At 36.6% G+C, this 23,789-nt stretch overlaps 1 protein-coding gene across 1 annotated transcript; it reads left to right on the top strand.

The window, feature by feature from the left end:
* The first annotated feature begins 321 nt into the window (after window positions 1-321).
* LOC139142752 (ubiquitin carboxyl-terminal hydrolase 16-like) lies at window positions 322-23,345 on the top strand. The gene is made up of 19 exons (XM_070712860.1): window positions 322-455; window positions 1,304-1,452; window positions 2,794-2,879; window positions 3,474-3,599; window positions 3,828-3,931; window positions 5,033-5,145; window positions 6,486-6,577; window positions 8,342-8,389; window positions 11,129-11,257; window positions 11,547-11,677; window positions 12,375-12,462; window positions 13,058-13,148; window positions 13,556-13,644; window positions 14,053-14,115; window positions 14,926-15,111; window positions 16,024-16,987; window positions 17,397-17,497; window positions 18,136-18,222; window positions 19,004-23,345. The coding sequence occupies exons 2-19, from the start codon at window positions 1,326-1,328 to the stop codon at window positions 19,466-19,468; spliced, it is 3,090 nt and encodes a 1,029-aa protein (XP_070568961.1). The 5' UTR covers window positions 322-455; window positions 1,304-1,325; the 3' UTR covers window positions 19,469-23,345.
* Window positions 23,346-23,789: the final 444 nt, after the last annotated feature.

Below are 23,789 nucleotides of genomic sequence, written 5' to 3'. Positions count from 1 at the left end.
TTATCATACATACAAATATTTACATGTAAAATATGATAATTAATTAATTCTTATCACTTGCTATCCTTAGCTTTAAAAATAATACGTTTGCTGATTGTATATTTCGAAATAAATACCAACAGTTTTGCACGAGGCCATTTACTTGGGTTGTCGGGCGTGACATAAAATGTCGTAAAAATTGCCGGGCAGGATTTTGTAGAGTTTTGTTTCATACCATATATCTCTAGCCAAACCTGCCTTTTTGTCAATATTGGATGAAGTTTTAACCGCCAAAAGTGCATATTCCCCATCACTTTCATTTCCGTAATCGGAGATAGCGAACAGTCATTTGTCGTAAAGTAGTGATGTCTACTTCCGGTTGCTAAAACTAGAGGCCATGCGTATGTTACGGTGATAAGTCAAGCTATTTTCCCGTTTCATGTACCTTATTATCGTCTAATTTCATGATCGAGTTGGTGAGTTTACTTCATTGATTTTGAAATTATTCAGGGATATAGACTGCGACGAACAGTGCCCTGTTTTATGCGGTCAGATCGAACGTTACATTGGGTGTGCCTCGTCTGAAGCTTCTCAGCCAGCGGCTGGTTTGTTAGGTACAGTACGCGTACTGTACGGCTACGCACTACCTTACTAGCTGGAGTTAGTAACTTTATGGCTGGGTTCACGGGCGAGTTAGCGGTTGCTTAACTTTCAAGTGTACCTTATCATGAATGCCAGGGGTTGAATGTGGGTTAGTACCCCCAGAAAATGTTTACAGTAGTGCTCCAGGCCGGTTGCCCTCTCTTGCGAGGTACAACACGGGTAGTGACGTCATGATTAATGCCGAATACTCTTCGGTAAACTACAGGAACTAATGCTTCAACACCCGTGAGTCACGCATCGTTGTTTCTCGTTTTGACGTGCCCCAGTTAGAAACACGAAACAGGGACTTTATTTTCGATTCCTGCCGTAAGTGGTAATTCCATCAGTGGGTGCGAGATGATAGAGTGTGCAGTAATTGGGAATGTAACATTTCATGTATATTAGATCCAGAGCACGCTTTATTGCAGATCAGTACTTCATTTCGGCTGATTTTAGAAATTTCGGTACCAGATTTTTAAACTGTAAATTACTCTAGAAATACATGACAGACGTTGTCAACTCTCATAAAAATCTCTTTGTGCATGATATGGTACCGGTATGGTTCTGGACTTCGTCAAACCATGGAGCTCCATGGTAAAACCCAGCCAATATCGTCCACCAGTGAAACCACCAGTGAAATACACTAAGGTTTCCTATTTTGAAAAATTGCTGTGTTTTTCAGGTGAGTGTAAATGAATGTCTAAATGCGAGTTTTGGAGTCTAGTCAGTTAACTGTCATGACAAAGAAGAAGCATAGGCTCAGAAAACAGAAGAGAGATGACAGATACAATGACTCTTCAGATGAGACTACTGCTGGCGAAGGAATTCTTGGTAAGATTCAAAAGATGTGTTTGTTTGTGTGCCCATTCATATCTATGGTAGGTCCAATCTTCAGACTGTTTGTCTGAATACTACAAGATGCATGAAACTTAAGTAAAAAATATTGTTACTTTGTACTTGAAGAGAAATATTTGTTATTGTGCATTTTGCAATCATCAGACAGGTCTGTCTGAAGATTGCAAGATACATGAAACGTGAAGTAAAAATATCATTGTCTTTGTCATTAGTGAAGCATTTCCTCATAATGCATTAGTTGTAAGTTAAATAACAAATACCATACTGCAATATATATGGATGTAAAATGACTCAAATGTGATTACTGTCACCATATCCATGCAATTTTTAATTGTAAATGCAGTGCTATCTGCTTATAATGAGTTTCTCCTCTGGATTTTTTATGGTTAATCAGTTTTCCTGTCATTAGAGAAATGTTTTGTTAAATGTGTTGCATGTTTGGATCATTAACAGGTTCGTTTTTAGACTTTACTTTTCCAGTTAGTCATGTTTTCTATCAAGCTTATTCATGATTGTAAAGTGTACTTGCAATAGTATAGACTTGTATTTCTCAACCTTTGATACTTACTTGAGCCTTAGTTGATACATGTTTGATTGATAATAAAAATGTCATTTGTTGTCAGTTTATGATGCGTTTTTGCAACAACCTTCATAGTTGAATCAAAGCACTTGTTTCAGCTATTTATTCTGTTGATATAATGAATACATATATTGGACATTGAAAAGTCATAGGCATATTATTTCATTTCCTGTCGGTTAGTCAAGTTAGATGTTTAAGATGACAAACCTGTGATTGTTGTTTGAGATCCAAACTTTCTCTAAAAATAATATGGACATAAATTTAAAAATGATAGTGAAGTATCACAAGTTTCCTGTCACACAACAAGTATCCTTGAAGCTGGTCAGAAACCTTTTGATGTACATCAAACAGATGACATATCAAAAATGGAATTTGTTGGAGATAGTTTGATGTGGGTGTTGATAAAAAAAAAAGCATATTGTAAATCACAACATGCATAGTTGTTGACAAACTTTGGTGAAGTGTAACCCCTGCAGAGAAAAAAAAAAGAATTAATATGCATTTTTAAACCCTTTCACCACCATGGTTTGGCTCAAATCCATTGTTATCAATTGTGATTGGGGACTTGTTTACATGGAATTTGGGGTTAACAGGTCAATATAGTTTACAAACATGGGTACCCTATCACCTGGTTTAGCCAGGCATGTCAACTGGCTACTTGCAGTTAAGAGTATCCCTTATATTATTAGTACAACCTTTGATTAAACTGGTATTATGTTGTGTATTTTTGATAACAGGGAAGAGCTGTGAGCACATCAACAAGTCGGTTGTCTTGTCCAATGTTAAAAAGGCGCTGAAGCAAGCGACGCTTGGAGATTGTCTGGTAGGTTCTTCGTAATATCTGCAGTGGAAATACACATACAATGAAAATAGTATTCTCTTGGTTTGTGACTGCTACATGTAACATGAATGACCATTGTGATTGACATCACAGTATCTATTGTGAATGATTTGTTTTGTAAACATCTTTGGATTATTTGATGATGACTGTCTTCACCCACTCAGTTTCAGAGAGATTTACAATAATTCTTATGTGTCATTGAAATGTCTGACTCTCCCATAATGAGAAAAATCTGTGTTCGAGTTTCCTATTTTTCTAAAAGTGAAAAAAGTTAAAATTGCTTCTTTAAAGATGAAAGAGGAAAGACACAACTTTTTTCATGCTGCAGTAGGGCAAAAGAGAAAACGTCCAGATGTTTAAGTTAAAGTGAAAATCAACAATCATATCATAATTGATACCATATTTTCCAGTATATACTAAATCAATCAATGAGATTTCCATATATCTGAGTGAAGAATCCTGATTCAACAGTGTATTTTGTATCATAGTGTTTTCAGATGTTAGTGTGTACACTCTTGCGTCTTTTCAAATTATTGATATTATACTGTGTTTGTATGCTTATTTCATGTTCTGTAGACATGTAAAAAAGATGGCGGCAAAGGAAAGGAGAAAAGTTCAACAGAAGAAACCACTTCAGCTGATTCTGTAATTCCTGATGACATAGAGATTACAATATGGTGTTGTTTACAGTGTGGTCACCAGGTAAATACTCATCTACCTACATGTATCAACATACTGCTCTAATCTGTAGTCTTGAAAGCTTTACCATATTGAATGACCACATTTGGAAACTTCCAGTGATTTCTCACAATGAAATTTGGATCTGTACAATCATTGATCTGCAATTACATGTACTGCTGTTCTCTGATGGATCTTCCTCATTATTTGGGAGTAGAATCATCGATTCTGTACATCTATCTCTTTGTACAGGGTTGTGACCGTAATTCACCAGGGCAGCATGCATTGAAACATTTCCAGACCGCACATTCATCACCTCACTCTGTTGTAGTGAATCTAAACAACTGGGCCGTATGGTAGGTTAAAGCTCCAATAACTGTAATTCTCTGTTGGTAGTATACATTTTCTCCCAAACCTATGTCAAAATACCCAGTATTTGACATGTCAACACAGCCTATATGTGTACAATGTCCAGTCTTATTTTTGACGTCTGAATTGTAGTCCGGACTAGAATTAATTTGTTAAATAATGACATCACACACAACGTCTTGTGCTTGTAAAGGGTATACTTTGTATACAGAGATACTTTAGTGAGAAGAAGATGAAGAAGAAAATGTACATGTACTTGTTCTGTGGATCAAAATTGATGAAAAATAGAAAGTTAATCCTGCAAACAGAGTTTATACAAGCGTTTGATTGACGGTCAGTTCAAATCATCAACGGTCATTGATTCCCCACCATCAATGCTCAAACTTCCAAAAAAAATTGTCTTCCAGTCGCATTAGAATTTGAATATAACCACAGAGTTTGGTCAGCAGCAGCTTTTGCGCTGACTCCTTGGCAGCCTGTCTGTGTTTTTGTGGCCTGAAAAAACTAATAAGTAGCATTTTCTGGAGCGGTGCCCGCATGTCACCTGTTTGGTGTCCACCTACACAATGAACACCATAGCTTCACGCCCTTTTAAAGGGAGGCTTTGCCTTTAATCATCACCAAATTTATCTGTGATGCATATACCGTACATTACCAAGTTAGCTCTCAAAAAGAAGAAAGAAACAGGTTGCCAAGTTTTCATTAAAATTGTATGAGAAGAATTGAAGAATTGTAAGAGAAGACAATATACTGTAGCACAGTGGGCAAAGTTTTGTGTGGTCATTGCTTCCAAGAAATCCATGCTAACATTACTTCCAATGCTAAGTGAAACAGAGACAGTGAAAAAGTCATGAATATGCAAATAAAGCCACACAAGGAAGGTACATAATTGTATAACACTAGTTTCATTATTTCAACATATCAGGCCCTTGATAAAACCAAGTATAGGTAAATGGAATGAATATGATATTTTTGCACTTGATTTTCATAGGAAGCTGTTGATAACTGATACATGCATGTGTATTTTGGGAAAACTTCATCAGAAATGTCATTTTGCAGCTGTGTTCATTTGTGATTGTTTCCTGTAGGTGTTATGAGTGTGATGACGATGTCACGTTTGACAGCAATAGAAAACTTGTAGAATGCATAGAATTCGTCAAAAAACAGGCTGGTGTGACCAAAACAGAACGACCATCCTCAGGTAAGTACTTCATCTTTGACGGAAACAGTTGTCAGTGTAAATGATAATGTTGTCATGTTTTAGAAAAATTCGCATCATAGAATCAGTAGATGAGTCAACACTAGAGGAAACACTCTTACAGGACCATTCATGTCTTTACTCAATGTATACAAAGCACTCTGTGGTATCATGAGTATGTTCCTGTGAAGCCATAGTCACTTTTGATTCAAACAGGCATTGTGGATTGAAAATCTTAACAAACAGCAGTTTGGTTTTTAGGTCTGCTGCTATGTACAGCATCATGTGAACCATAGGCTGGCCACTGCAGATAGAAATTTAGACAAATGTTGTGTATTTTGTGCTAACATTTGCAGCTACACTTTATTGAAAGGCCTTCATGTATGATTTTCATTGTCTTCATCCTAAAAACTGATAACATAATACTGTATTTGCCATGCATCATCACACTTTTCTAAAAGTCGAGTCAAAATTTTGAGCGTGCACAAGAAAAGTTGTGACTGCTGTAATGAATTAGAAAGCAAAGGTACAGTTTTGAGTTGTATATTTGATATCATAATCAAATGGTCATTTACACGTACCGGTAGATTAACCCTTTGAGCTTAATTATCTTTCAGATTTTCACCAAAATTTTGATAAGAAACTGTAGCCAATAAAATGTGATGTCCATTTGGTTTGAAATTATAAAAATATTGAAAATAAAGTCATAAAAATGGTAAAATGTTGCTCTAAAATTTTTGTGGGAAAATTACAGCACTCTAGGGATTAATGAATTTTTATGCATAAAAAGTTTTTGCACTCTCATAATGTCATTATTTATCTCTGATAATTTCAGTAGTCCTTGTGTGCATGAGTTGTTCAGTCCATATTGTTAAGAAAAGGGGAAGTGCTTCACCATGAACAAACAAATCTCTGGACTGCACTGAAACAATATGACAAACGAAAGTTTTATATCCATAATTTCATCACTGAAATGTGTGATGTCAACTTTCATGAGATCATAGAGAGAAAGGAAGTGATGATGAAATTTTTCCTGTTCACCATAATGGTTTGGCCCAAACCCATTGTTATCAATGGTGAGTGTGGACCTGTTTACAGGGGAAACGGGTAAACAGGTTTGACAAGACAAAAAAGTGAGCGGCGACTGGAAGAGGGAAATTGTCAAACAGGAAAATAAGTGTAGTGGGTTTTATCCCTGTGTCAAATATCATGTTATATTACACTCTGAATGCAGTACAGGAAATGTGCAGACGGTGATAAAAGTCAGAACAGTGTTTGGATTCAAAGAGTGTAAATGAGAAGCTGCAGGCTGGCTGAACTATTCTGTCAATGTCTTCATTTAGGGAAGAAGAAAGAGAGAGAGGCAGAGATTGTGGAGAAAGAAAAACAGAATGTGACGGGAAAACCAATTGGTACTGTACTACACAAAGCTAAGGTAAGAAAGAAGTTAAACCCCCGTGCGGACTTAATCAAAAAATCTAGCAACATATTTATGTATATAATGATTGCAATTTCAAAAGAAGACAAAAGACAGAAATGCCTCATAATCTTCTTAACACCTCAGTTAATCCCGATCCCGCGCCTTTTTGAGCTGGGGTTTAAAAATTATTGATTACAGTAGCAACTGCCGATTACTCTTTTTCAAGAAGTTTCCTGGTTTAAGTGTATTTTGAAGCATCTACCCTCAGCAGTGGATAATGTAGACAGTTATCAACAAACTAGGTTATCAGAACTCTCATAAAATTTTCAAGTCCCAGAGAATGTTAAAGAGTGTTAATCTACATGAAATAAAACCCAGAAATTGTGTAAGGACCTTTTTACAGCGAAATGGGCGAATAGGTTTGACCTGCAGTATTTCCTGTGATTGTTATGACTACGATATTGATTGTCAAATACCGACAATGGATTTCCCATATTGCAATGTCTCTTTCTGTGCCACTGTGCACTCATGGAAATACCTCATTGTCTGTTGCTAAATTAATTTTCATATTTATATGTCAATATGCTCTTAAATAAATGTTTTCTTTCATTTTTTCCTTCTGATATAAATAAACATGCAATGCTAATGGACGCAGTGTCTAACCAATGCAGAAATTTATAGAAAATAAAACCACATCCAGGCAGATATCTTTGAAAAGTTGTTTGACAGAGAAAATTTGTGCCTACCATGATTATTAGGTTTTGCATATTGTATATCTGGTATGCCTCCCTTCAAATCTCTACAAATTAAAGATTGACAACTATTTCCACCCATCCACAGGCAGGTAATTGTAAAATCTTGCCCACTAAGCCCAATATCTATCCACCTCAGCCCAGGATCTACCCACCCCAGCCAAAGATCTACCCACCCCAGCCAAATATCTACCTACCCAATCTACCCACCCCAGCCAAAGATCTACCCACCCCAGCCAAAGATCTACCCACCTCAGCCCAGGATCTACCAACCCCAGCCCAAGATCTCCCCACCCCAGCCAAAGATCTACCCACCCCAGCCAAATATCTACCTACCCCAATCTACCCACCCCAGCCAAAGATCTACCCACCCCAGCCCAGGATCTACCAACCCCAGCCCAGGATCTACCCACCCCAGCCTGAGATCTACCCACCCCAACCAAAGATCTACCACCCCAGCCAAATCTCTACCCACCCCAATATACCCACCCCAATCTACCCACCCAGACCAGTATCTACCCACCCCAGGCAGGCCAAAAGGAAGTCATTTCCAATCATACAGTGGTTTAAAGTGTGTATCTGGTGTTCAGTTTGCTGTTCAGATTTACAAACAACAAATTCTCTTGGAATAAAAATGACATACGTATGGTTGGCAATCTTAATGGCAACTCATGAAGCTATTTAATTATTCATAGTTGTTGTTTTCAACAACAAATTATCAATCCATACAGTTTACAAGTACTGTAAATTTGCTATAATTATGTAAAGCATTGGGAGCTATTGGAATCAGTAAACAGGATATCTTTATTTTTGTACATCCTCAAACTTTGAACTGTGCCCTTTTTGAAGACTGAAAAATCTGTTTTACAATAATTTGGCAGTATCCAAGACTCTCACAATTACTTTTATTAAAAAATTAATATATATCAACATGCTATATGGAAGTTGAAGTACATCTTGCTGTTGCAAAGAATAGACATATTGGTGATATCTTTTAGTCTTATCATGCTTTCATCTTTTATTTCAGGGATTAAATAATTTAGGGAACACATGCTTCTTCAATGCAGTAATGCAGGTAAGTTGTCACAGAGCCTAGTTTCTTTGTTCACATTGTTGCCATACATTCTCTCTGCATTGTCTCTACATGTTCACTGAGAGGGGGCACTTTGTGCCTCATTTATCAAAATAAGGGGACAGACTTGACATTTTAGGGGCAGTGTTACTGTTGATTTTGCCTAAGTTTAGGGAAAGTGCTTCCCCGATATTACGATCGTCACCCAGTTCAGTTGCGTCGTCTATGTTGCATGCAGCACCCATACTATCATTGACATCATGATGTTTGTCAGCTTGTTATGTGCTCGGTTGCTCTCTATCTTCTGTCAATTTGTCACCAACAGGTTTCCCCGACTCAGGATTTGATGTATTTGTTCCCTTAGATACGATTTGGTCCGACTTTTGGGGTTTAAATCCATGAAAATTTATGGTGATCGAATGATTGCATTTCACTGCCATTGAGTGTCGTCGTCACTGCAGCGTGCCTCCACAATGATAAAACTGGAATTTTCCATAATTCTGTCATTGATACAGTGTTTCAAGTTCGGCTTTCAAACTTTCCTGTTATCAAATCATGAACATAAATAGAACTAGTATCCATGGAGACTAAACCACAACTACGTTGTTGGCTGTTCTTTTTTGATGCATACACTCCATGTTATGCACGTCACCAACGCTGAATGACAGGCCGTATTTTGTCTTTTCTGAGATAGTATTGTGACTAGAAAATATAGCAAATTCACAGGTCACAACACTATGCCCTTCGGTCATCCACATATATATGGATGTCTATGCTTGCTGTGTTTCATGCGTGATTTCTGCGCTGTCAGTACTTTTTCAGGGCTCAAAATGTGCAATTTGTGCAATTGTGCAGCTGAGAGAAAACACTGTTCTATACATATTATACGAAGAAGAGAATATTAGGCTTATACTGTTTAGCAATTGTGTGTGGACTAGAAACATATGCAAAATTCTCTCACTAGCCACATGGCTAATCATTTTCACCAAGAAATAGTGCAAAACATGGCAGTAAAAAGCAATAACCCTGTCACCACAATGGTTTGGCCCGAACCCATTGTTGTCAATGATAATTTTGGACCTGCTTACAGGAAATTGGGGTGGTCGTATTTTAAATTCAAAATTGCTTGTATCAAAGTTTATCTGTGTTGGAATTGCTGATGTTCTCAGTATTATAAGAACAAGAAGCAAACAAATTTTCAGTCATCAAAAAGCAGGAAATAGAAAATGTAATTTTTTTAGACAAGTTTCAAAGTGAATTCACTCAGGCTGTCAGCCAGCTAAAGCATTTTATTTTTCAGAGGTATGCAGATCTTTCCTTAGGCACTGTGTACCTTGTACTATGATATTACTGATGACGGTACTGTAGAATGCATGGCCTAGCCTTATTGTGAGATTTTAAAGTGATATCCGACCAGGCAGACAATTGCTAGTTTGTACCTGACACTGTAATTTTGTGTGAGTGCATTTCAAAAAACCAGTGCATCAGAAACACACATGAAAGAGATATTTTGTAATGATTTATAAGGTGGATGATACTTTGACAGTTTGAAAGATTTTTATGTTGAAATCCAGTGTTTTCTGTCACTTAAATCATGGTAGATATCAACAGAATACATTGTAGTCTTGAAGCTGTACAGCATGATTGAGAGTTTTATAACCTTAGCTTTGGATCAACAGTCTTTCAAAATTTACTGTACTTTGATGTAGATAATGTGGCATTATAGTGTTCAAATGTGTACATGTACAATAGCCAAGTGTGGAAATTTAAGCAGGAACTTCCCCTATAAAAGCCGGATTATCATAAATCTATGCAAATGTAAAAAGCCACGCTACTGATCGGATGTGCTGTGTTTAGTCCCAGAATCCCAAAATTCTGCCATATTTCAGGCGTTTGTTATCATTAATCCTTGCATATGATGTTTGTGAGTATATTGTGACTAAACTTGAGTTGAAAATAAACTGAATGGATGTTCTGTTTTTTGTCGGAGGACGCATATGTTTCAAAATGTGTGCCCTGTACGACCATTTGACCCCTCTTTGCATATGTCATGAAAGTGCCGTATAGATTATTAAAATTTATCATACGGTCAAAGCGATGCTGTGAGAATTCAAAAACTCCCACCCAGTGTATGCAAGTGGCTGGTAACCCCCTATTGTGCACTCACAGTTCTGTAACTTCCCATTTAAGCAAATGTATTTGGTTACATTTAATCCTACATGGTACACACCCATCTCTCACTCATGGCAAATTCTTATCACAAATCAGGGAATGGTTGCTGTCATCAAAATCGTGAAACAGTGTAGTGCATGGTTCTCCACAAGGGGATGTTGAAAGATGGGTCACCCATCTGTTTTGCCAGCAATCAATTTGTATGTTAATAGCCATACAAAAGAATATGCACAACAAAAGAATATGCAAATTATAAATTGTTATCTAAATTGGCCACCCCTCTGGGCCCTCATTACTTCAAGCTGTACATACAAATATGTCACTTATGTAGCAACAGCGAAATTATACATGTTGGCAAGAGGTATTTCTCTCTGTTGACAATCACAGCAATATAACTGAATATTTGCCTATATTTACGGAAACCCTTTACAAATATTTTAATAGCTGTGCATTCTTTGATCACACATGCAGATGTGTTATTGTTACCTTGTAGTATTTATATGCATACAGTACTATTTGTATCTGCAGATAAATCTATAACTGTCATATCTCATTTGTCTTTGTTCACAGAGTATGAATCAGACACATGTGTTGGACTCATTGATGGCAGAGCTGAGCAAGAAAGGCGTAACCATGACAATACTGCCAATGGAAACTGATACCATAGACAAGAATAAGAAACATGAAGAAAGTAAACTTGTAAGTTTCCCAAACCTTTCACCCCATTGTAGACGTTTGCACACCCTATGAATACTTTATTATATTTTCTTAAGGGACGCTGCCATAGCTTTGTGAAGCTGCTAGATTATGTAAAGATAGTATGTGTTCCGTTATTGAAAGACTTAAACCTTTGCTCAAAACTTACGTTACGAAAAGCCATGACACTTATTACTGACACTAGTCGTAATAGCAGCTGTGCTTGACCTTCCTGACCTGATCTTCATAGTCGGTAATTACGGGTGATTATCCTCTTTCCATTATTTTATAGATGCCATTGACTGTGGTGTTACCAGAAGCGGGCTCACTCACGTCGGCCATGATACTCTTTCTGAAAATGATGAATGAACAAGGCAAAGGAACTGTCAGTCCACGGCTACTCTTCAATCAAGTGTGTCAAAAGTAAGTATACCTCTCCTGTAGTGTTTCCTGTTACTTGCAATGCTACGCTGGTGGGTTTTTTTTGCCCCTGTGCACTATGTACACAGTGTACATGCTGTACTAATGCACTGTTAGTGTAATTGTACCCTCTAACTCTCAAGATTTCTAAACTCTGTAAGTCAATTTAGGAATTTCTTGTAAGTATCCTTTAAATGACACTATATTTTGCATGTGAAATGTAATATTTTCCTTTGAGAGAAGATTGTTCAATTGTCCATCAAATTGACTTATGGGGCATGTTGGTTGGTATGAATGAGAAATTTCTCAAAAAACTGCGGAATCAAATGAACTGAAATTCAGTATGTACCATCCAGTTTCTGCTATGGTTGTGACATTTAATAGCTACATACTGGTACATTCTTGTATGTCTGTGACAGTACATTCTTGTATGTCAGTGACGTCACCTCTTTTAATTCCAAGAGTAGCCGTACCAGTCAGCGTAATTTCATCATCTGTACTTTGTCAACAGCCTGTAGGTTTAGTCAATACATGTCAATGATTTCACAATCCTAGTTTACTATTAATGTTAATGCATTGTCAGTGCCACCCTCAAGATGGACTGAATAGCATCAGCCTTTTCTCTGATATCCTTGTCTATTGAATACTCATTGCATTTGGTTATGAAATCACATATATGGTTATACTTGATATTTCACAGAGCACCAAGATTTAAAGGTTACCAACAACAGGACAGCCATGAATTACTGAGGTACCTGCTTGATGGAATGAGGTCTGAAGAACTCAAGGTAAGGTGATGTTAGCATAGTTGCTGTGTACAAAATGGAGCAAGAAATGTCCTTTTAAGTTAGGATAGTATGCACCTCAAAAGTGAAAGACGTAGACTATTGCTCAAACTTTCCTCAACGAAACTTTCAATGCTTTTTTTGTCAAATCAAGAATAAAATCAGGGGTCACTGTGCAAAGTTTGGTAATAGTGGAACAAATTGCCTAACATTTGATTTGCCAACAGGCGAAATTCAAAATGGCCGCCTACCCTTTATTAACTCTATATGGAAAATAAAATATTCAAATTTAAAAAATCTAAGATGGTGAAAATTTTTCTCACTCCAAGAGCTTTGATATGAGCCCCCACAAGTGGTAAATCAGGAGAGAATTGTTAAAATTTGAGAGGCCTAATATCTGTCCTGATGCGCATTCTACCTCAAAGCAAAAATAATTTCAAACCAACCACTGACTAAGATGATGTATGTGGGAAAAGTTGATTGACATGGTCGTGGCCCACAATCATTATTGTTAAGTTTCAATGTCATTTACTGAAGAATTTATTGTGATGGGTTACTCAAATCAAGTGACAAGTTATTCCCTTTACTTTTTTTACAGAGGGTGAAAGAAGGTATTCTGAAAGAATTTGGATTCCAAACTACAGTAAATCCAAAAAATGTGGAAGAAGAAATTAAAGAGAAAATAAAAGGTAGGGACATTAAAGAGCTTTGCATAATTTGCCTCTGTTTAGGGAGTATTGTTCTTTGAAGATCATTTGATATTTGAGTCAGTTTTCGCATGATTTCCTGGTGTAGACATGATTTTGAGTAAATATGAATTTGGTTATCTGTTTGGTATGATTTGCAAAGCATACTGCAGAGCGCCCTCAGTGGTGCATGGCTCATATCTGTAGAGCATGGCAGAGCAAATGCTTGAAGATGTTTCAAAACATTACACCTTGCACAATGATGATGATGAATACAGAACCAAAGCAGGTAGCACTAATCAACCATCAAAATAGCTAGCACCAGCCTTTAAAGCAGTATTCTATGTTTCATAATTATTGTATTTCAATATGAATATTTCTGAAATCAAGCCATTATTGTTTACAAGCAGATTATGGAAAATGTGTCAATAAGACGTTTGTAGACAGTGTGTTTGGAGGTCAGCTGATCAGTACAGTGCTTTGTGAAGAATGCCATGTGGTAAGTTAAAATGTAGTCACTGGATTTTCAATGAACCACATATCTTTTAAATTCTGTTGTACCAATCATGTCTCATTTTATGTTCAGTACAGCGAAGTATTTGTGCACCAGTCGTGTACCCATTCATGTTAGTCAAAGCAGAATCCAATTTTGCAGCAACAAAGTACTGGTACTCTTTCACATCAGCCATGATTAAGTCATTTTTGTACTCATTCATTCTATGATGCATCACCAAGTGCTTGAAATGCCACAATCAGGCCAATGTCGATGGTCATCCAAATCTTATTCTTTTAGTTTAAACATAGACACTTGAGGGTCTATGGTTTAAATCATACCAGTTGATCTAGTAGAAACAGCTTGTCTCTTTTGTGAATCGGTATTGATGTGTCTGTTTTCATTACTTTTTAGCCTTCTGAAGTCTATGAACCATTTCTAGATCTATCTCTTCCAATAACTGAAGCCAAAGTCTGGGTGAGTATAACATATTTTGTGATATTTTCAATTTCACTCCTTCTGTTTTTCCATAATTACAATTACTGCGACTGTCAGAAAGGAACGGCCAGCACCATGACAAAGGACTGGTCATTTCATAATGTTACCGTACCAGTAATTTTACAGTCTTGTCAGCTGGCTCAAACGCAACTCACAGCACATGATATTCAAATTACAATGAGAGATTATCAATTTATGCTTACAAGATATATGGATTAGTATTACATAAGTACAAAAATCTGATGATTAATGGCTCACTGTACCTCGGGGTGACCAAATTGGATGGTCTTATGTTTTTGACCACCAACTGTTGTCCAGATCATTGGATTTGCCTATCTGGTGGTCTTATGGACCAGGTAATGTTTGTGAAAGTGCATGGTTAAACTCTATATAGGACTAACAAAGTATGCTGTGGGACCAGTGTGTATGCATTTACGTGGTCCTCACTGCATAAACTACTAAGAATTGATTTGACTATCCTTACACCTGTAAAACGATAAATACTTAATGGTTGTTCACATTTGGCAAATCAACTCTAGCTTTTTCCACGTTTGTAGATGTGGTAGTCATAAAATTTTGACTGGCAGATCTCAGATATTCAGTGCTTCAGAACATTTGAAACCTGCCAAGTAAATTGCAAAAATTACTTGTGATCTTGGCAAACGTCTAGCTGTATTGCTTGACAGGTGTATAGATACTGGGTATTATCATTAATTTGACAGCTTATACAATCATATCGACCTGATTTAGTGTCATGTTTGGAAAATATTTGCTTTTATAATTTTACAGCCAGCCAAAGGAATATTTCAGAAATGTAAAAGGGGAAGTGTGTCTTCTCCCAAAAGTCCACCAGCAAATGACCAAGATAGCCCACCAGATGGAGTCACAGTGATAAAGAAGACAGAGGATGAGGCAACAGGCCCTAGTAAACATCAACAAAAAGCAGCCAAGAAGAAAGCCAAGAAAGAAGCAAAGGTAAGAATGCAATGTAGATATCTGAAAATCATCAGATTTGTATTGTTATCATTTCAAACAGAGCTGAAAGAACAGTGTGGAGAGTGGTACACATATTCATCTTTTGATTTTTTTACAATTTTAGGCCAGAGTTGACAAAGTTCAAGTTGGTAACTTTTATGACTTTTAAAGTCTGTATCATTGGAAAATAGAAAATTCAAGTATTGATTTGAATACGATAAATGAAATTGCAAGCTAGTTAGTTTTGTAGAGGACAACTTCAAACTTAGTCTTCAAATTCGAACAGCGCTTGCAATGACAATGATTTGAAATGAGTGAAAATCTCATAAAGCATATCTTAAATTATGTCAAGGGATTGATGGTAGTATGCTGTAAGTTGTTGTCATAAATTTAGAAGAGTCATCATTGGCTAGTGGGAAGTATATTGTCATGTCATATACATTTCTGTTGTTTCATACTGAAACTGAGTAAAAAACCTTATTTAATGGATATTCTAACCCTTTGCACCCTGTTCAGATAAAAAATGGGATGATGCCATATGTTGCTTGGTCAGAGTTCAAAGGGTAAATGGGTCATGAGATTACTGTGTTACATATTATGGATAGTCCAAAGAAAACCAAACATGAGACAACAATATGAATGTACTTTTTATACTTTTCACACCCTTGTTCCTATTGTACCAATCTAAAGACGCTTCTGTAAACAATTGCATCGAAATAAAGAGCTGTGATGAAAAGGTTTAGCTTATAATGAAAGAAATTCAAATACAAACTACAGCTCTTGTGAGTGCTGGCAGTGTTTGCCTACCAGTAAAAATATTTATATTCATCTAAAAAGACAGACTTATTGCTAATAATAGACAGGATTGTTGTTTATATCTGTGAGCTCACTACGGTGTTTTTGTTCACACAGCAAAACAAGAAGAAAGGAAAGCTGCTCAAGCTTGATGATAAAAAGGAGTCCCATTCTGAGAATGAGCCACTATTGCGAGATCCAAATGATGCAGACAGTGAGACTTCCATTGATAAACGTGAGTTGTTCCGGAAGATCACTCCACCAGCCGTTCACAGCAGGGATAGCAGTTTGAGTAGTGTGTCTACCGGAAGACGGGGAAGCAGCGTTAGCCCTCTGCTGGATGACAACAGTGAGAAATCAGCAATGAAGGAAGAAGACGTCGTTGTTAACAGCCATGATAACATGAAAGACGGAGCCACAAATTGCCAGGAGATGTGTGAGGATCAAGGAGAAAGGACTAAGAGTGGAGAGAGGGACAGCCCTGTGTCGCAAGAAGCACCCCTTGTTAATGGTGTACTTGAAGATGATCTCAGCGATGACAATGAGGATGATCAAGAGATGACACAAAAAATGGAGAAGTTAAGTATCGTTCAGGGAGATAAGAGTCCAAACAGAGAGCCTTCTGAGAAAATTGTGAGTGATCTGCCTCAGGGTGGCGCTGTAGGTGATGGTGATGTCAATGGTTGTCATGGTGATGACCTGGATGGATGTCACGGATCTAAGTTACTAAATTCTGCTGCAAACCCCAAGGAAATGCCTGAAGTTCTCCAAAACGGAGACATAGGACAAAATGAAAGTGGAGATGGCAGTGTATCTGACAAGTCTAAGAAATGTGTCCAACAGGAACAGGAAAAATCAAAAAGTGAAACCGTGGTTTTAGAAGAGCTCGGTGCTGTAGGTGGGGTGGATATCCAAAACAGTATTGAAATTAAAAAGGCCATGGTTCCCCTAGGCCCTAAATACCAAAGCCGAGAACATGAATGTTCCATTCAGTCGTGTCTTAGTCAATTCACAGCTCAGGAATTACTCACCGGGAAAAATAAATTTGGGTGTGAGAATTGCACCAAGATGAAAAATGGAGGTAAGAATTGTTGAAAATCTTTGAAAATTACTGAACATCCATAAATATAATTATTACACTTGAAATAACTAATGATATGAAGCAGTTTTTGTAAAGCAGGAGATGGTGTACTGTCTGAAATTACACATTTACAAGTTTTTCAACCAACTTTTGTAGATATTTTTAAGATGTCATGTGACAGAAAAAATGCGCCATCTTAAAGAGACAATGCATCATTTTTCTTGTTGATGAAGAAAAATTTAATGGTGTCGTTAAACCAAGGGTAAATCAATAGTGTAAAAACTGGATATGTGTGGAGCATAATCTTACAGTACGTCAATGTCAATGTTTGCACTTTTGAAGCAGCAAGAAGAATTTGTTCATTGATGGCCATTTTCAAGTTAAAATATTTTGTTGTCTGTATTGTCAGATTCCAAGGATGCAAAGATAGTGTACACCAATGCCAGCAAACAGTTACTGATACACCATCCCCCTCCAATACTAACATTACATCTAAAAAGATTTCAACAGGTAAGACCAACTCTCTTTTCTGCTTGTGGAAATGTCTCATTCTTTGATTATGCCGACTTAGCATCTTTCCCGCCATATTTATCTTTTACTTTTACTTATCATCTTCAGGGCATTTTGACTTTGTGCAAAATTTGAATAGTGCTGCTTTCAAGGTATACAGTCACCTGTAATCTAAATAAGCCCATATATGGTCAAAGGGGCATTCCTTGGTATTCAAAATGCCCATTTGGAGGCGCTGATTTTTTAAAAGTGGCCACCCGCTTAAAATCTGTGATTGGTTAGATTTTCTCTTTCCATGGTAACTGGGGGAAAATTGGAACAGGTGACAGTATACCTTTAAAGGTCAATAATATCCATGTAATATTCATATGTTTTCTATCAAAAGTAGCATGGGATGTCAAGAGTGATGTGATTTTCTGTGGATTTTTAATCAGACTTTCTTTGCCAAGTTATTGTTTACAGACTGCATAATTCCTCAAAATGCATTCATATTGGAACAATATCTGATTTGTACATGAGAGATTCTCATAATTATATGCATATAGTAAAGATAGATGTGGTACTTGCTGTAAAGTAACAGCAGCGGAACTGCTTAACTTACCGTCTGATAATTCCAGCTATTTCATTTGTTCCAATAGGCTGGATATAGTTTACGCAAGGTCAACAGACACGTAGATTTCCCATTGATGTTGGATCTTGCTCCATTCTCCAGTGAGAACTGCAAGGTAAGTTTTGATGATAGTGCTCAAACATGTTAGCTCACACAAAAAACAAAATTCCACATAAAACACATCTGCCACATTATTTTTGAAAGTGAATAAGATGAGAAATTCGATGTTGAATGAATGAATGAACCATTCCACCAAAAGTACATTCAGTAAAGGTTATCTCCAGAGGTTATGAAAATGGCCCATTGCATATTTTTATCACAAGTCCATAATCTGTCATTACGCTGACATAATGCTTTCCAGCCTGACACATGCAAAGATTGCACTTCCTGTGTTGTGCGACATTACTTGGGTCGGTTGACATTGTTTCTTTACAGTCTCAAGTGTATTATTTGAAAGTACATTGATTCAAAGAGAAGTGGTTCTACTCCAGAAAAATGACACAATGTGTTTTTTACAGATGGACTGTAGTAAGCAAAAAAGATCATGTGATGGCGGCACATGTACAGGCAAACCCATGCATACAAGTGTGAACGGAAATACACATACTTCTATGTGTGTTTGCGCACATGGGTTTATTTGTACCATGGTCCATTCGAATTTCGGGTTTGACCTATTATGCTAGTATCAATAGAGGATTCTTACATAAACAAGAAAACTTTGATTCAAGAGTATACAAGAAGTTTACAAGCACACATGTTTACAATCATATTAACACTCTGATCTCAGCCTATGCAAATACCTTGAATCCTTATGACTGAGAGCCTTGTTTTCACTTCAATAAACAGTTGTTGGCCAAGATCCAATGATTCCACATACTTTATCATTTTTTCCATAGGACGTTGCAGACAGTGAAAACCGGATATGCTATTCACTGTACGGTGTGGTTGAACACAGTGGAAGGTTACAGGGTGGCCACTACACAGCCTACGTCAAGGTCAGACAACCCTCTCAGAGATTGCTAAACTTCGTTCAATACATACAACATGGAAGAAAACACAACAAACAATTCAACATAAACAAAGATCAACAAAACAACGAGATGAAAACTGATGAGGCAAACTGTCAGGATGTTGCCATGGCAACACAGAAGTCAGACCAAGATGGCTCTTACGATGTAAATGGAACTGAGGAGGAGAAATGTGCCTGGGATAACACTAAGCCGTTCACTGATTTTGAACCCCCAGATAATCCAATTGAAGGGAAGTGGTATTACATCAGTGACGCACATGTCACTGAAGTTGCCGAATCCAAAGTTCTCAATAGTCAGGCTTATATTTTGTTCTATGAACGCCTGCTCTGATCAGGAACTGCTGTACAAAAAGGGTCACATTGTGTGATTGCCTTTAAGAACTCAAATAGTTTAAGGAGAAAAACAAATTACAAAATGCCATATTGATGATATCACAAATAAAATTATGTATCCTTTGCTGATTGTAATGATACAATAGTTTGAGGGCGGGGTGAAAATTGAAAGAAATCATTATTTCAGTGAATAAAACAATGCAATCCTTAATGTAAATGAGTTCAATGATGATGATTTTTGGTTGCAAATTTACCCCATAAAGTGTAAAACAGCAACTGAACAAAGGTAGTTGTACTCAACTTTGCAACAAGAATGACATCACCAAGGGTGCCATACTTTCTGGACACCTACAGAGGATGCTTGTTCTATTAACAGATTGAATGAAGGCATTGCCCTTTGAACCCTGACCTTCTGGTAACCTTTGACACAATGCAGAGATTTTCATCAGGCAGGGTGCAAAGGATTAATGGAGGAGTTTGACTATTTGGGTGATAATGGTAAATCTTACATGATGATACAGGCAATAGTCCCTTTACTACTCAGCTAGACAGTGTTAGTCTGATCCCAATCATGAAATATTAAAATCTCTTCCATCAGTAGAGACCAGAGAATTCACCAAAACTTTTCAGTTGTTGATAAGATTCAGGAAAACACAACAGACAGACCTCTTTCTTTCTTTTCATGAGAAATAATAACCATTGTTATAGCCCTGTGATTACTGGCAGTTCATTTGTACAGAGTGTAGGCAGGAATCAAAATGCTTTTGATAGAAGATAGAATTGTGATGTAGTATCAGAGAAATTTCATGTTGTATTGAAATATGTCTTCTAGGATGAAAGACATAGACCGTGCAATCATTATACAAGTACTTGAACTTTTTGGTTCAACAACAAAGTTCAACATGCTGTGAAAGAATTTTAATTATGCCAGAAATTCTGAAATAATAATACTTATATGCTGTCAAAGAGTCACAAGGTTATCGTTTGTGAATATTTGTTCATATCTGTTGCCTTCATCTTTGCCATTTAAATTGTTTAGACTGCAAAAAGATGAATTCGAAAACTGGTTTGCATACATATTAAGACATGAATGAAGATTATTAGACACTGACGTTTTAATATGAACTTAAGGGGTTACCCTAAGGGTATTCTAATAATGCACTCTATTCCTAATCCTAGTGATTCCCTAGCTTACCAATGATTAATGTGAAATGCTGTTTGTATCCATTTACCTACACTCTTGCCCAATATTAGTGTCATTCTATACGTGTACATAACTTTGTACTGTAAGTGTTTATATGTCATTTGTGGAATTCATTTTTATGCTGGAGCAATATTGCACTGTCAGCAGATGCTGCTATTCACAATATGTAAATTTGTGAACCCTGATGGTACAAAAAGTTGGCATAGTTGTGTGAGTGTGAGAAAACTTTTCTAATGAAATTTTAGAGCTAGAAAGTCATGTTTACTGTCTTTTATAGTCTCAGCTGTCTAGGTATACCCTTTCACCACAATGGTTTAGCCCAAATTCATTGTTTTCAATGGTGGGTGTGGACCTGGGTACAGGAAACTTGGGTGAACAGGTGCAAATGTGCATTACATTTAAACTCTTGTCAAGGCAACACACAGCATGGAGGATATGACATTCCAATGTAAAATAACTGCTTTGTATTCAGATGAGCAGTAGGCAGGTGTCTTCAATGATTTCTTTTTTTGGTCAGTTTCTCAATAAAATTGTAGATTGTAAAGAAAAACAAACCAGTGGTTAGGTACAATGTTGCAAAATTTCATTGTACTGTATGTCAGGGCTTTCAATTTGTAAGAGATTGTGTTTAATCATAATATATATCTGGTAACTACCACAAATAATGTCATCGTTTTCCTGGTATTCTTGGTCTGTTTTTCTCAAGGGTCTATGATGAAACCAGCGACATTATAAGAGTTGTGTGGCATGGTATATGTGTACTACATATAAATCTGTCATTTATAATGATCCCTACATTGCCTTATATCCAGGTATTTTCATTTGCATTAGTCCACCACTATCACAGAAAACTCAGTAACAGCTAACCATACTAGCTTAATTCCTCACTGAATTGCTTCAGTCTCTCTTTTGCATACAAAACATTGCTGTTTTTTCACCTCAAAATGTTGAACTTTGAAATACCAAAGTTGAATCTAGGGAATGACAAATATGAACCATTGCAAATTAAATCCAGTATTATTTCATACTGTAGATGCATCTCTGTCAGTGTCAGTAGCTTTTGAAAAAACTTGTAGGACTGCAATCTGCTGATGATAACATCATCATCACCGGTGTAGCAATGCTATTGCGGCCATTAAAGTCAGTTGTAGTCGACTCTATAATGTAAAAGATGATATTCAAAATTTGTAGTGCTCTTTACTCAGATGGTAGTTTCTATCATCCTTGTGGTATTTGTCAGAGATTCTTTATAAACAGACTTGAGAATATTGGGATTTGTTTCTGAGCCATATTACAAATTCTCATCATCTTAGATGGTATGTTGCTATGGATTCATCATAAAAGACTACCTAAGTCAAGCTAATTGCTAACATAAGAAGAATGGGGACCTGTTAGTATTTTTCATGCAGACTATATTGTCTTTCAAATAGTATTCAGTATTGTCGTAAGTGGTGTAGAACATTGTGTATTTGACCAAACTGATTGTGTTTTGTTCATGAAGAAACTTCAGTATCCTGATAAGCAATCAGAATCATATTGAATTTTTTCGCTGACCTTTTAAAGTGACTTGTATTGTGATTCTGATACCAATTTATCACTCATCAGATTTTTTTTCTTCATTTTTTGAAATGAATTTTGAATTCTCAGGGCAAAGCTCATATTGTAAATTAAGATATTGAAGATTTCAAACATCTTACATTGGACATGATGTTTACCAAGTATGAAGTGATTTTGAACAGTATAGAATTTTATCCAAGTACAAAACTGTTAAGACTTCTTGTGATATGTTTTTGGTATCGAATGTATGTGTATATGTCAACGTTTTGTAATTTTGTGATCATGTAACATGTGTTGTGATTTGGTAGCTATGTTCATATTTTTTATGTTCCAGAGGATTGAATGGTATAATTTTGTTTTCCTTTCCTTGTCAAACTACAGAGCTTATACTCTTGTAATTGTATGTTTGAAATAAAGAGGAAAGAGGAAAGACTCCCATTTAGCTTTTGATGAGATAAAGGAAAGAGGCTGGTGATGTGAGCACTGAGAAATGTAAGGTCTCTTTATGTCACTTGCACTTCAATCGTCAGTAAATTTGTTTTTGTTTAAGAGTTTTTTTGATTTTGAGCTACATCATTCACAACTACTACCCAACACTGGACTGTAGATTTGTGGAATGGGCCAAATGGGAATGCCAAAGATGTTACGCAGAAAATGATTTCATTTTTACCTTCCTGAGCCGGACGTCAACTGTAGAATCTGCCAATGCCAAATGAAATTACCACGGTTACGTTGGATTCCGTGTGACCCTTATTGACCCCTGTAATGTGTACTCAAAGGTAGCTACATTCAAACTTGTTGATAAGCGGAATTTGTTAATACCATGTTGCTGCTGGTCTGAATTGGTTGTTTTCAGTGTAGCCACTATTCCATGCAATCAATAACAATAGATGTGATACACACAGCAAAGATAACAATTTTATTTAAAGATGGACAGAAAGACCAAGCTCTGTATCCCTGGCTGCTAGACTTTGTCAATGCTGAAATTATATGTATTCCCAACTCTCACCCATTGTCTCTAACATACATGATAACTCACACACAATGTATTCTTAACTAGATTTTATTGTCTTGTAAGCAAAAACAATAAATTATAGCAATGGTATAAGAAAAACTTTTGGTGGCATTGTCATTTTGTAAGGATGATGTACTGTGTGTTGTCGTATAAAATTGTGTGTAAAATATATAGCTGTATGTTCATCTTAGCTGTTTTTATCAAGTTTTGGTATTTGTTCAATAACTTTATATTTTCAATCCCTATGTTTTTGGTAATCCTGTTTGTGACATATTCAGAGTGTACATTACACAGTTGATAATACTTTTCATTTCTATGATTGAATCATATGATTAATTCCTTTCATAACTGAACTTTTGAACATTCAAGTTATAACTTGGCGTTGTGTGTATGTGTGGTTGTAGCTCTGAACAACTTCTGGAAAATAAGACTGATGAAAACATCTCATGGCGACTCATGACAACTATATGTGGCAACGGAATGTTTGCTTTTACTTTTTCTGAGGGAAATTATTAAAATTTTGTGTAAACATGTCTGACTTAT

This window comes from Ptychodera flava, chromosome 10, assembly GCF_041260155.1.
Source record: "Ptychodera flava strain L36383 chromosome 10, AS_Pfla_20210202, whole genome shotgun sequence".
In the NCBI taxonomy this organism is placed as follows: Eukaryota; Metazoa; Hemichordata; class Enteropneusta; family Ptychoderidae; genus Ptychodera; species Ptychodera flava.
The sequence above is the reverse complement of the archived record's forward strand: the minus strand, read 5'-3'. Positions and strand labels throughout refer to the sequence as shown.

Bases quoted from the DNA above. Each gene is read 5' to 3' on its own strand.
- LOC139142752 (XM_070712860.1), top strand. From the start codon at position 1,326: ATGCGAGTTTTGGAGTCTAGTCAGTTAACTGTCATGACAAAGAAGAAG. The intron at 3,600-3,827 runs GTAAATACTCAT...CTCTTTGTACAG, and splicing joins GTTTACAGTGTGGTCACCAG to GGTTGTGACCGTAATTCACC. The intron at 13,645-14,052 runs GTAAGTTAAAAT...ATTACTTTTTAG, and splicing joins TTTGTGAAGAATGCCATGTG to CCTTCTGAAGTCTATGAACC.